This window comes from Bison bison, unplaced genomic scaffold (genome assembly GCF_000754665.1).
Source record: "Bison bison bison isolate TAMUID 2011002044 unplaced genomic scaffold, Bison_UMD1.0 scf7180017864516, whole genome shotgun sequence".
NCBI classification, from domain to species: Eukaryota; Metazoa; Chordata; class Mammalia; order Artiodactyla; family Bovidae; genus Bison; species Bison bison.
In genome coordinates, this window is record NW_011495069.1 from 8471788 (window position 1) to 8486400 (window position 14613).

Sequence of the window (14613 nt, forward strand, 5' to 3'; positions counted from 1 at the left end):
CAAACCCCAGTTCCTGTCTGGGCTTCCCTGATGGCTCAGACGGTAAAGCGTCTGCCTACAATGGGGGAGACCTAGGTTCGATCCCTGGGTTGGGAAGATCCTCTGGAGAAGGAAATGGCAACCCATTCCAGTACTCTTGCCTGGAAAATCCCATGGACAGAGAAGCCTGGTAGGCTTCAGTCCATGGGGTCACAAAGAGTCAGACATGACTGCTGCTGCTGCTGCTGCTGCTGCTAAATTGCTTCAGTTGTGTCTGACTCTGTGCGACCCCATAGACGGCAGCCCACCAGGTTCCCCCGTCCCTGGGATTCTCCAGGCAAGATCACGGGAGTGGGTTGCCATTTCCTTCTCCAATGCATGAAAGTGAAAAGTGAAAGTGAAGTCGCTCAGTTGAATCCGACTCTTAGCGACCCCATAGACTGCAGGCTACCAGGCTCCTCCGCCCATGGGATTTTCCAGGCAAGAGTACTGGAGTGGAGTGCCATTGTCTTCTCCAAGACATGACTGAGTGACTGCTAATTCCTGTCTGACCTCTTCCTTTTACAATCAAAATGGAATTTAGCTGCCTGAATGCTATGGATTGCAGATCCAATGCAAAAAAGTATAGCCGGCTGACAAATGAAAGTGTTAGTTGCTCAGTTATGTCCAACTCTTTTGTGACCTCATGGACTATAGCTCAGCAGACTCTGCTGTCCATGGTATTATCCAGGTAAGAATGCTGGAGTGGGTTGCCATTTCCTTCTCCAGGGGATCTTCCCAACCCAGGGATCAAACCCATGTCTCCTGCATTACAGGCGGATTCTTTACCACTGAGCCACCAGGGAAGCCCCAGCACTGTTCACTCTTTCCAAATTTTCACAAGATGAAAATCCAAATTCTTTATTGAAATCTTCTTTTAAAAAACAAAAGCTCCTTTTTAAAAAAGACGACTAATTTAAAAAAATGCTGACAACTAATTTTTAAAATTTTAAATATTGAGCCAAGCCTGAGTGCTCTCTATGACTTCTGTTATACTGTGTCACTTTCCATTTGGGAAGGTCATTTAGAGGTAAAGTGAGAACTCTTTATTATGAATAGTTGGAGGGACTTCTCTAAGAGAAAAGGGAACGGGATTTTACCTTAAAATCTCTTTTTAATTTTGCCTTAAAAACTCTTAAAAAGGGTAGAAACATCATCCCAGTGTCACTCAGTAGGGCTCTCAAGTTGTCACTGAATGAATGAAAAAGTGGAGGTAGATGGGTATCTCACCTTCTTCCTTCCCCTCTGTGGACTCTTCCTCTTCATGATCTTCTTCTTCTTCAATGAACTCCTCCTCTTCCTCATCTGTGTGTGACAAAGAACAATTGCCTTAGGTTTGGGCTGGTGTCTCAGAGGAGAGGTTCAAAGGAGATCCAGGCTGGAGACACCCAGTTCAGTTCAGTGTCTCCATCGTGTCTGACTTTTTGCAACCCCATGGACGGCAGCACACCAGACTTCCCTGTCCATCACCAACCCCAGAGTCAGTTCAAACTCATGTCCATTGAGTCGGTGATGCCATCCAACCATCTACTCCTCTGTCGGCCCCTTCTCCTCCTGCCCCCAATCTTTCCCAGCCTCAGGGTCTTTTCCAGAGTCAGTTCTTCACATCAGGTGGCCAAAGTATTAGAGTTTCAGCTTCAACATCAGTCCTTCCAATGAATATTCAGGACTGATTTCCTTTAGGATGGACTGGTTGGATTTTCCTGCTGTCCAAGGGACTCTCAAGAGTTTTCTCCAACACCAGAGTTCAAAAGCATCAATTCTTTGCCGCTCAGCTTTCTCTATAGTCCAACTCTCACGTCCATACACGACTACTGGAAAAACCATAGCTTTAACTGGACAGATCTTTGTCAGCAAAGTAATGTCTCTACTTTTTAATATGCTGTCTATGCTGGTCATAGCTTTTCTTCCAAGGAGCAAGCATCTTTTAATTTCATGGCTGTAGTCACTATCTGCAGTGATTTTGGAGCCCCCCAAAATAAAATCTCTCACTGTCCAGTCAGGATCAAAGGGCCATGTTGGTGCCTCAGGGGCCCAGGAGGCAATGGGTTTGGTCCTCTTTCCCCCAACACTCTCCAAGGCAGGGAGGCTCAAGACCTCCTTTGTTCCAGTAGCAGCAGCATCTCTTCCCTGGTCTGCCTGTGACCAGAGGAGACCCTGGAAATGCATATGCAGACTGTCTGCCTCTGCACACAGAGCATCATTACCTGGGAAACAGGGAAATGCCTTGGTCCTCAGGAGTCAGAGTCCTTATCCTGAAGGCATCTGCTCAGTCTTTGAAATCTGCTTGCCTCACACTCCTTGTCCAGTTTTCCCACATTCCTTAGCCTACAGGGCCATGGATACAGGGTGGGAAGCCCTTCAGGGGCCATCTGCTCGTTAGTTGCCTGAAACTGAGCCCCAGATGGTGACTATGGTGCAAGCTCTGTGCTCAATTTCCCGTCCTGGGGTCTCGCCTTCAAGCTCTACTCACAGGGGACAGGCCCCTTCCCCACCCTCTCTCTCAAGCCGCTTCTTTGAGCCTTTGGGTGCCCTGAAGGGGTCAGTACAGACTCAGAGTATTTGTCAAGAGTATCTGGAGAAGGGCTTGAAAGAGTTAATTCCTCCAAACTGACAACTGGGATCTGTGTATAACCCGAGGAATTTTTTTTTTTTTTTTTTTTTTTTTGTGGTGGTGGTTTAAACCATTATTACAATTAACTACTTATAGCAGCATTTGCTAAGAATTTACTATGGGCCAAGTGCTAACTTGTGCTAAGGACTGTACACTCATTGCCTCATACAATCCCCAGATGACCCTTGGTGGAACCTGCACTTACTGCCCATGTGGCCCCTGCAAGTCACTCACCTTTCCTTGGATTTTTTTTTTAATTTTTTATTTTATATTGGAGTATAGCCGATTAACAACACTGTGATAGTTTCAGGTGGACAGCAAAGGGACTCAGTCGTACGTGGTCATGGATCCATTCTCCCACCTTTCCTTGGTTTTATTGCCTTGACTACAAAACAGAGATGACAAAAGAACTACCTCTTAAAGTTGTTGTATTAAACAACAGAGTTCATGTCCAGGGCTCAGTGGCCAGGCCACAGAAAGTTCTCAAGGAATGGTATCCATGGGTACACTCTCCATTTACCCGTGAGGACACAGAGAGGCTCAGGGAGATTACTGAAGGCAGTGCAGGTATTCACAGTGTCAGACTGCTCACACAGTATGATCCACTCTTGAAGATCTTAGTTTAGGGAGGGTGACTCCAGGGGATCTTCCTAACCCAGGGATCGAACCGGCATCTCTTACATCTCCTGTATCAGCAGCCGAGTTTGTTAACACCACGTGGGAAGCCCAGATGATCTACAGCCATGGATTTACCCAAGTCCACTGACACCTCCCTGGTGACTGGCAACTTCCCTGGTGGTTCAGACAGTAGAGAATCTGTCTGCAATGCCAGAGACACAGGTTTGATCCCCAGGTCGGGAAGATCCCCTGGAGAAGAAAATGACAACCCCCTCCAGTATTCTTGCCTGGATAATCCCATGGACAGAGGAGCCTGGTGGGCTACAGTCCATGGGGTCGCAAAGAGTCAGACATGACTGAGCAACTAACACTTTCATTGACACCTCAGCTTTGGGATGTATGTCGTCCTTACCCAAGAATAGAGTATATTTGGGCTTCTGAGAATGGATTTAGCACTCCGGATTCTGAAAGCTTGCAGGCGAGCAGACGCAGGAGGTGCCAAGAAGCTTTTCTTTCTCTTGCAAGCCCATTCACAGCTCTTCCCTGCCCCTACACGACCCCTACCCCTTTTTCTTACTCTCAGCAGACCACCGGAGCATCACCTCTCACACAAAGGCAACATTCAACAGAACTGGATCTGCCCTCCCTCTCTTTGTTGCTAACTAGCTGCCTTTCAACTGTGAAACCTTGAGCGAACTATCAACATCTTTGTTCTCCATCTGGTTCCTCGTGCTTTCTTATTATTTTTCCTTTATTATTGTTATGGCTATATTGTTACAATTATTATAGGTACTCTGTGGAAAAGTAACCACAGACAGAAGCAAGGACAGAATATAGATAAATTAAGGTGCCTGAGTATCCAAGTTTACAGCAGTAGGAAGCTGAAGCTAAGACTAGATTTAGGCAATAACTAGTAAGGCAATGGCACCCCACTCCAGTACTCTTGCCTGGAAAATCCCATGGACGGAGGAGCCTGGTGCGCTGCAGTCCATGGGGTCACTAAGAGTCGGACATGACTGAGTGACTTCACTTTCACTTTTCACTTTGATACACTGGAGAAGGAAATGGCAACCCACTCCAGTGTTCTTGCCTGGAGAATCCCAGGGACGGGGGAGCCTGGTGGGCCGCCGTCTATGGGGTCGCACAGAGTCGGACGCGACTGAAGCGACTTAGCAGCAGCAGTATATGTCTAGTACCTTACAGAGGCCTCTGAATCAATGTCTTATTTGCTGCACAGCATCATTCGGTGGTCATTATCAGTAGGCCTATTTGTAACCTAAGTTTAAAGTGAGGAAATGAAGCTCAGTGAGGTGGAGGGAACCATCAAAATGCCACGAAAGATAAGAAATGGCAGAACTGGGTGGTTCCGTAGTTAAGAATCCACGTGCCAATGCATGGAACATGGGTTCCATTCCTGGTCTGGAAAGAGCCCACCTGCGGGAGGATAACTAAGCCTGTGCTCCAAAACAAGAAAAGTTCATGCACTATAACTAGAGAAAGCCAGCACACAGCAACGAAGACCCAGTGAAGCCAAAAATAAATTTAAAAAAAAATAGAAGTAGCCGAACCAGATTTGATCTTAGGTCTGCCTGATTTTATGAAGTTAAAAGACGCTTGCTCCTTGGAAGAAAAGCTATGACCAACCTAGACAGCATATTAAAAAGCAGAGACATTACTTTACCAACAAAAGTCTGTCTAAAAGCTATGGTTTTTCTAGTAGTCATGTATGGATGTGAGAGTTGGACCAGAAAGAAGGCTGAGTGCCGAAGAATTGATGCTTTTGAACCGTGGTGTTGGAGAGAACTCTTCAGAGTCCCTTGGACAGCAAGGAGATCAAACCAGGCAATCCTAAAGGAAATCCACCCTGAATATTAATTGGAAGGACTGATGCTGAAGCTGAAGCTCCAATACTTTGGCCACCTGATGTGAAGAAATGACTCATTGGAAAAGACGCTGATGCTGGGAAAGACTGAAGGCAGGAGGAGAAGGGGCCGACAGAGGATGAGATGGTTGGATGGCATCACCAACCTGATGGACGTGAGTTTGAGCAAGCTCCGGGATTTGGTAATGGTCAGGGAAGCATGGTGTGCTGCAGTCCATGGGGTTGCAAAGAGTCGGACACGACTGAGTGACTGAACTGAACTGAACTGAACTGCCTGATTCCAAGTTGCCTTACTGTTTCTATCACCCCAAGTTCCTCCCTATAGCAGATCCATACATAATTTACTGAGCTGGGCTTACCCAGAAGTTGACTGTACAAGTCTGATGGATATCTGGGTATGTTTGGCAGTGTATCTGCCTCCATGTGGGGCTCAGTGGGAGGGAAGCTGACTTGCAGGGGAAATAATCCCTTACCTGTCCCAAAGTCGATGGTCCTCAGGGTGTCAGCTACGTGCTCTAAGTCCAAAGTAAAGTAGTCCATGTTTTCAAAGCCCTGCTCTATCTTCCCCAGCTGGCAACCCTTGGAAGCTTCCACGATGCTGTGGGGCAGAGAGAAAAGGGGGGAAGGGCACAGTGAGATCTCTGTTCCCAGAGAAGGAAGGAGGCGTTTTAGCTCCAACTTACACCAGGGCACATGCTTGTGTCCACACCCAGGCCTTGCACCCAGAGGCTTCCCTGGAGGGTGGAGTATTTTCCCTTGGGTCACAAGCAGAATAGATGTCTAAGACAGCAGGGATGTAAAGGCTAGGAAAGGTAGCCTAGGGGAAGACCCTCCCAGCAGAACTAATGCAAAGGAGGAGGCCTTCTGAACATGTCAGAGGCCCTGAGGGGAACTAGAGCCTTGACTCATAGCCCTGGGGAGACACTGACCTTCTGATGAGCTGCTTGGCACTCTGTGGGGGGAGAGAAAGAGCAAAGGGTTAGAACTGCAGAAAGGGGAGCCCCAGGAAATCAGCAAAACCGGTGACCAGGCACTGCAGATGCACACTTGGTGCCATCCCCTTGCCTAGCTTTGCCAAACAGATCTTGGATTTTCCCTCTGTCCATGGTCTGCGCAGGCCTTGGTCATTATCCTAGGACCCTCCCGTTGTGGCCGGAAACTTGGATTCTAGGAGTATTCATCTAAGCACTCTTAAACACGGAAATCCCCAAGATGAGAATCATATTCTAATCACCTTTTTATACCCTATGTCTAGCACAAAGCCTGGCCCACAGTATGTGCTTAGGAAATTTTTATTGAACTTAACTCTTCCTTACAAAATCTTACAGCTGATCCCTTCATGTTTCCCCCAACCAGCTCTTCTAGGGTAGGGCTGTCTCTTTCATCTGTCTCTCCATCTCAGCGACTGGCCTACAGCAGGTGCTCAGTTAATAGTCTCCACATGGGCACTGTATTTTGTAGCTTGCAAAGCCATTTCACAAGCATCCTTTTATTTGATCCTCATAAAATCAGTTGAGAGGAAGGGAGGGAGAAATTGTTACATGCTCACTATGCAGATAGGGGCTTCCTGAGTAGCTCAGCTGGTAAAGAATCTGCCTGCAATGCAGGAGACCCCGGTTAGATTCCTGGGTCAGGAAGTTCCCCTGGCGAAAGGATAGGCTACCCACTCCAGTATTCTTGGGCTTCCCTGGTGGCTCAGATAGTAAAGAATCCACCTGCAAAGCAGGAGGCCTGGGTTCAATCCCTGGGTTGTGAAAATCCCTTGGAGGAGGGCATGGCAATCCACTCCAGTATTCTTGCCTGGAGAATCCCCATGGACAGAAGAGCCTGGCGGGCTACAGTCCATGGGGTCACAAAGAGTTGGACACAACTGAGAAACTAAGCACAGCACAACACATACAGATGAGGAGACTGAGTCTTTAAATATGAATGAGCTTGAAATAACTTCCCCAAAGGCATAGTCTTTGGTGATCAGTGATGGAGCCCAACTTGCCCCTTGGAGCTGCTGAGTTGAAGTGCCCACCCCCTCCCAGGACTGCTCACCAAGAGGAAGATGGCGCCACCGGGCTCGTCCAGAGACTGGATGGCTGTCTCCACCAGCTTGGTGGACTTGTCCAGTTGCTCCCGGTACTGCTGGATGAGGGCCTCAAGGAAGCCGAGCTTCTCCTCCTGCTCGCGCGTGATCCGCTGCAGCAGCTCGCTCTTCTTCTCGTCCAGGATGGCGTACAGCGTGTCAAACTTCTGGCTCAGTTCTTCTTTCACCTGGTGACTGTTCTCCTGGTGACAGAGATCTCTGAGTCACATCCTGCAGGTCCTCCTTCCTATCCCCTACCCTTCCTTCCTGGGATGGGTGTGCTAGGAATGAAGAGTCTAGAGCTGGGAGAGATTTACTGCACCCCCATTTTACAGAACATGAAACAAAGCCTTAGCCAGAAGAAAGCATTTGCTAGGGTTTGCCAGCAATGTTTGGAGGCTGGCGTCGTAGAGAAAACTACACCATTCCTCAAAAGTGGAGACTCTAGGGTCAGGTGGGATGACATATGTGGGCCTCCTGTGTGCCCCCAGTCACACTCTTTCTCCACTTTAGGACCAAGACCAGATTTGGGAAATTCTGCATCATTTGGTCCCCAGAGAAGTGGAGAAGCAGCCCCACCCCACCCCTGGCAATGGTATCCACATTGAGACTCCCTGCTGTCCAACACTGACGCTACATTTTCGTTTTCTTACCTGTAAACTGGGTATAATAGTAGCATCTCATTAGACTGGGGGCCCCTCGTGGATAATAACAACATCCTTCTTCCTTCTCTGAACCTATACTCACACAACTCTATCCATCAGAAATACACTGATCACTCCCAACCCCCCATGTCATTCCCAGGTCCCCACCTCAAGGGTATATGAAAAATCATGGATGCTTTTGCAGGAATAGAAAAGAGTCCTCTACCTCTACAGTCTTGCTCCTCAGAGTGTGGTCCATGGACAAGCAACTTGGGCAAATCCTGGGAGCTTGTTAAAAAAGCACAATCTCATGCCTCCTTCTAGACCTACTGAATCAGAACTTGAATTCTAACAAAATCTCAGGGTGATTTCAAGTTTCCCATTAAAGCCTGAGAAGCTTTAGTGTATAGCACACTGGAGAACAATGCTCTAAGAACTACTAGCTTCCTGGATAAATGCTGGGAATGATTGAAGAGGACACTGCCTGAAGTCAGGGACCTGGTCTGTCTTCCTCGCCACCCCATCCTCAGCATCTTTGGCAGAGCCTGGTACCCAGTGATCCTCAAGAAGCTTTTGTGAGTGAATGAATAAATGGACTAGTCATTCCCTCCCCAACCATCCCTGTGTGAACACTCCAGGCCCAGGCTCGACGGGGAAGCCACCCCAGAGACCAGGTTGCCCTGGGAAGCTTCGAATGCCCAGGCCCAGCTATGCTTACCCCTCACCTTGGTCACTCGACAGGAGTCCTCTAGCTGAGTGATGATGGTCTGCACACGGTCATTCCCTGCCACCAGCATGGAGATACAGTTACTCAGCTCGGTCTAGATGGGAGGGATGGTGGGGGAACAGGAGAGGAGAGACAAAAATAGTCTCAGGGCCCACCCTCATGGGAGTGGCAGCAACACAGCACCCTCACTCCCCTCTCTGCTAGAAAGAGCCTCTTTCTGGGGTGCAGCTCAGGTCCAGAGCAGAGAACACCAGAGAGACACTGCATCCCTCACATCACAGTGGAGGCACAGAGAGGGGAAGTGAGTTGCCCCAAATGCACAGCAATGTGCTGGCCAAGGAGGGGCTTGTTTCTAGGAATGAAGGGATCCAGGAAAAAAAAAAAAAAATAGGTTGGAGAATTCTAGAAGAGAAAGATCAAGATAAGAGAGGAAGGAGGGGAGGAAAGAGTACAGAAAGGGGTTGTTGTTGTTGCTTAGTCAAAAAGTCATGTCCGACTCTTTTGCGATGCTATGGACTGTAACTCACCAGGCTCCTCTGTCCATGGGATTTGCCAGGCAAGAGTACTGGAGTGGGTTGCCATTCCCTTCTCCAGGAGATCTTCCCAGCCCAGGGTTTGAATCTGTGTCTCCTGCATTGGTAGGTGAATTCTTTACCACTGAGTCACCTGGGAAGCCGCAGCTTATCGCATGTACAGGGTGGTGGGGCTCTCACAGGCCCAGGGACCCAGAGAGAAGGCTGCCTCTTGCTGCAGGGGGATCTGGGGAGGGGTGACCAGCACAGAAAGAGGCAGCAGGGGCCCAAACCACACTGGGTTATAGAAGTCATGGCCTGAGAGGACCCGGGTGACCTGGCCCTGGGATCTGGTCTCTCCCTTGCGGCCGCACCCAGGTGCCCTCAAGCTGCTCTAAGTATAACTCATGAGCTCAGCCATCTCCCCAAGGAAGGCAAGGGCAGTTCTCCCTGCGGCCCGGGACGTCCCTCCGGGGGACTATTCCTGGAAGGCCGGCTCAGCAGATCTACGGGGATCAAGTCCGCATCCTGAATCATCTGTCCAGCGGGCTCGGGCTGGGGGTGGGAGTCGCTCAGGCCAGTACCTTCTGTCCCTGGAAGACACTCTGCAGTGGGGCCACCTCGCAGGCCTTGTGGGCTCCGAACACCTTGCACATGGAGCACGTGGGCACCTCGCACGTGAGGCAGTAGATGTTGATTTTCTCATCTTCGTGCTCCTTGCACATGGGGTGGCTGCCCTTCTGCAGCGGCCGGCTGAAGTGGAGAAGAGTCATCAGTCATGAGGTGTGGTTTCAAATCCCTGTCTTCCCCTGCAGCCCCAGGAGCCCCCCACCCCCCGCCCCCAACCCACATCTACAACCCGAGCTCTCAGAGGTTGTCTGTCCTGAATCCTTTTCTTTTCATTCTCTGAGGGCCCAGAACCAGGGAAGCCAATGACACCAAGACTAGGATTCAAACTCCAGTGATGGAGTTGGCCCAGGCCTGGCCAATGCAGGACCTGGAAAAAGTTGTAGGATCCCAGAGTCATTTTGAGACGTTCTGGAAAAGAGGAAACTGGGTCCCAGAACGGTGAATGGACTTGCCCAAGGTCGCCCAGCAAGTCAGGGCAGGGGAGGCTAAGGTTCATTTGTTCTAATTATAGTCCCCAGGCTCTTGGTTACAGCAGGTTGGGCTTCCAACAAAGCAATTTATACTCATGGCCTCACTGAATTCTATATTTAATCCACCAGACTGTAATCTCTGTCGAAGCAGGGAAACTTGCCTGTTGTCTTCAGCCCTAAATCTGCAATGTACAGTGCCTGACGTAGAGAAGGTGGTGACTGAATACGGGTGGAGAGAATACATCAGTAAGCAAGGTGTACCAAGGCTCTGAGAAGGAGGTGGTATGTGTGCCCCAAGTCACTCAGCGAAAGCAGAGGCAGCCCAGGGCCATCCAGTGGCCCAGCACAAGCCTTAATTTCCAACCTGATAGTCTTTCCAGGATCCAGAGTTGCTTCTTTCTCTTTCTTCCCAAACACACACTCTTAGGATGACTTTCTCCCTTTGTCTCTCTCCTCTTAGGGCCTCTGGCATTTTATCTATGGTTCTCTCACAGTTACTTCCTCCCTGAGATTCAATTTTTTGAGTCTAGGTTTTACCGCCCGGCTAACTCTACACTCATCTAGAGTCAACAGCACGCCTACATCATCTCTGATTTCCAAGCCCCTAACACAGCAGTGTGTGTGAGTGCTCAGTCACTTAGTCATGTATGACTCTTTGCGACCCCATGGACTGTAGCCCACCAGGCTCCGCTGTCTGTGGATTTCTCCAGTCAAGAATACCGGAATGGGTTCCCATTTCCTTCTCCAGGAGATCTTTCCAACCCAGGGATAGAACCCATATCTCCTGTGTCTCCTGCATTGACAAGCAGATTCTTTACCACTGAGCGATGGCAGGCAGGTCATAAATGGTGACTATCCCCCAACATGTCAGTGCCTCAACTCCAAACAGCCCTGCATGATTGATCACACCCAGGGCATTACTGTCCCCTCAAGAGCTTAAATAAGCTCCTTTTCAGACTTGTCTTCCCAGGGTCCCCCATGCCAGCAGGGCTCTCCCTTTACTACCTGTCTCTGCCCTCTGGGAAGGGAGCTCTGGGGTGACTGCAGGTGCAGAGGTGAGGCACGATCCTGTGGTCTGGTGCCTGTGTCCCCCGTCATCCCAGATGCCCATCCTCCCAACCCCAGGGACCAGCATCAGGGTTCAAGTCCACACTGTTCTGCCGCTTACTCATGGTGACCTTGGACAAGTGATTTCACCTCTCTGGGCCCTGGTCTCACCCCCAAGCTACTGAGATCATGACAGGAGTTCTCCGTGATGAATGTGCAGTGCCTGGCACGGGGCAGAACCTCAATAACTATCGTCATCATTCAGTTCTGGGGAAAGGCCTGGGAGGGTTCAAACACAACTTCCTCTTTCTAGGTTGACTCTATTATTTTGGTGCAATATTGATTTTATTATGATCATGATCAACAACATAATCGCATTTTTGTAGTGTTGAACTCTGGCAACATGAGAGGCAGTAGCAGTTAAGAATGTTCACCATGGAGTCAGTCAGACAGGCTCCCTCTCAGCTTCACCACTCGCTAGCTGAGTGGCCTCGGACAAACCTCTGAGTCTCCATTTTCTCATCAGAAAATGGCTCAAAGGATTACTGTGAGAATTAAAACGGGGATAATGCATGGAAAATGCTTAGTGCAGCGCTGCACACAGTGGATGCTCAGTAAATACTTGCCATCTTGAGCACTTCCCATCAACATCCTATTTGATAGTCATGATAGCAAATCTTACTGTCCGTTTCTGGAGACAGAGGAAATAGAGGCCCAGAGACTCACCCAAGACCCTACCGTGCATGAGTAACAGAGTCAGAGTAGCAGACACAGTGCTCTGGTTAGAGCTTTCTCAAACAAGGACTAGTCTGTCGACTTTTGGGGGCACAGGACGCTGCCCACAAGCACGTATTTGGTGAGGCCTTGGGACTGCAAGGGCCATGAGGTCAGCAGCCTCTTGTCAGGACATGCTGATCAGTAAAGATCTGCTTGGTAGCTTTATCTCTCCCCAACACAGCACAACCTCCACTAGGCACAAATTCTGCCCAAGAATGAGTGGCTATTTCACAAACAGGGAGAGTTGGAGCTAGATGGGTTGGGCTGGGTCCCAGCAATTCTCAGCTGCGAAACTCTGGGTAAGTGATTTTACCTCTTTGAGCCTCAGCCTCCTCCTCCATGAAACAGGGATGATGAAAGCCATGCTAATCCATAAAAAACTGCTGTGAAGCAGCAGCAGGAAGCATTCCTGGTGTTTGGCACTGCTGTTATCATTATAGAGAAACTGGCTTTGTTCTCACTGGGTGCTTTCTCCGCTCATCAGGGCCACTTAACTGGCCCCAGTGGCTCCCTCTCCCTCACTCTCCCTCTCACATCTCATCTGTCCCCTGATTTTGGTCTCAGTATCTTCCAGGAGGACAGCCTAATGTCTGGGTCCCCTGCCATTCACTGGATGACACCGAAAGCCAGGGCTGGGGGATAAGATGAGCCTCTGTTCATGCCTAAGGGAGATGGCTGCCTGGACTAACTGGCATATCTCTTCCAGCTAGGGGACTGGATCCAGAGTAGGTGAAGGAGGATGGGGCCCTGAAGCGCTGGACGCCCAGGATGGGCAGGGGCAGGGGGATGGCCTCCCCGCGGAGGGAGCACTGACCTGGAGCACTCCTGTTTGTAGATGTCAATGATGTTCTCCACCAGCAGATTCCGCTGCAGGCCGTACACTCCGTGGCGGTCCATGATCACCTCGTGGCGGCAGGAAGGGCAGCGGAAACGGCCTCCAGACATGGCCGCGGAGCCAACCCGGCCGGTCCAGTAGGGATTGGCAGCCTGCTGGCGACAGGGGCGGAGGTGAGGCCTGGGCTCCCTCCTTGGCTCCTTCCCTTTCTGACCTCCGACTGTCTTCCCCATTGATCACCACCACCATTCTCATCAAACCACATGACTTAAACCTTCCCCTTGGCTCAGACTGGTAAAGCGTCTGCCTGTAGCGCGGGAGACCCGGGTTCGATCCCTGGGTTGGGAAGATCCCCTGGAGAAAGAAATGGCAACCCACTCCAGTACTCTTGCCTGGAAAATCCCATGGATGGAGGAGCCTGGCAGGCTACCGTCCATGGGGTTGCAAAGAGTCGGTCACAACTGAGCGACTTCACTTTCTTTCCTAATATGAGAGAGCCAGCCCACTTACACAGGGAGCACCTGAGAATCAACTAAGGAATCAACAGGTTTGGAGATCAGCAGACCAAGGGTCAAGTCACAGTAATTCTTGGAATGACTTCGGGTGAGCAACCTTTTCTCACCAAGCCTCCGTTTGTCCATTCATGAAATGGGCATGAAATTACAGCCAGCTCCTAGAATTACGTTTTAAAGAAAAGATAGAGACCATTCTGTAAAGTGCTTCTGGGGAACTTTGAGGCCTGTCTCCCAGCCAGGATGGACACCCACTCCCATTCTTTTCTTAAGGAGATGAAGCCCCTCCTGCTCCCCATTATAGCAAACAGTTTCAAGGGGAAGATGCTGAGAGGGTGCCTCTCAGCCACCCTCCTCCTAAAGATCTGGGCCCCCTGCCACTGCGGAGCTGGCTCCAGCCCCTGGGGTCTGGTTTCTCTCTCCTTTCTGCCTGCCTCTCCCACTTATCACTTGAAGCATTTGACTCCTGATTGGAGAGTCAACTGTGGTGCTCAGGACAGGGTGGGGTAGCTGCAGGCAGGGTGGGGAGGGGAGAAGTGCGTCATGGAGAAGGAATGGGTCAGCCAGAGCCGCCTCCCCAGCCCCGTCGACCCCTTCCAGAGACTTCGGCAGGGGTTCACTTCAGAGGGGGAAAAAAACAAGTCCAGTTTGGAAGGGTTCCGGACTAAGAGAGAAGTTTTCTTTTAGCTTTCATCACAGGAAGACTGAGTAGCTGCCTGGAGCCCCAGTCCTATGCCAGGCCCAGCACTGACCTGGAAGATGTCGTTGGCACACTTCCGGCAGAGGTTGTGCTGGCACGGCAAGATGACCACCGGCTTGGTAAACATCTCCAGGCAGATGGGGCAGATCAGCTGCTTCTCCAGGTTCTCCATGGGGTTTCCATCCTGGATCAGGCTCGACTTATAATCCATGTTGTCCTGGAGACAGACGTGGGGACCCACCTGGCTGCCTCCTTCACCTGCCTTGCTCTAAGCAGACCTGGGGGTCTTTGTTACAGAATACCCGCCCAGAGCCTCTTTGCCTTCCTCTCCTGGCGCCCAAACTCTGCCTTGGTCTGAGGCCCCTCTGATATTTATAGCTGGGCCCTGGTCACATGAGCCCCAGGAGGAGACCAGCTGAGCATTCCGGTGCCAAGTGGCTGGCGAAGCTTGAGTTTCCTCCAGGCCTGAAAGACCAACCCTCTCGGATCACATGTAAGGATGAGCAGTCACTGTTCCCTTGGGACGGGGGTCGTAAACAAGAACAGCTTGTTC

The 14613-nt window shown here is 50.3% G+C and overlaps 1 protein-coding gene across 2 annotated transcripts in view; it reads right to left on the reverse strand.

Annotated features, from left to right (window-relative positions):
* Nucleotides 1–14393, reverse strand: part of TRIM63 (tripartite motif containing 63, E3 ubiquitin protein ligase) — a 15208-nt gene extending 815 nt beyond the window's left edge. The window contains exons 1-8 of one of the 2 annotated variants that reach the window (XM_010830091.1): nt 14113–14393; nt 12828–13000; nt 9674–9842; nt 8576–8671; nt 7176–7409; nt 6062–6084; nt 5606–5730; nt 1249–1323 (exon numbers count right to left, since the gene is read on the reverse strand). In XM_010830091.1, coding sequence (XP_010828393.1) covers nt 1249–1323; nt 5606–5730; nt 6062–6084; nt 7176–7409; nt 8576–8671; nt 9674–9842; nt 12828–13000; nt 14113–14271 — 1054 coding nt within the window. In that variant the 5' untranslated portion in view covers nt 14272–14393. Of the gene's footprint in view, nt 1–779; nt 1324–5605; nt 5731–6061; nt 6085–7175; nt 7410–8575; nt 8672–9673; nt 9843–12827; nt 13001–14112 lie in introns of those variants that run through there. The other variant, XM_010830090.1, reaches the window with a different exon arrangement.
* Between the last annotated feature and the right edge of the window lie 220 nt (nt 14394–14613).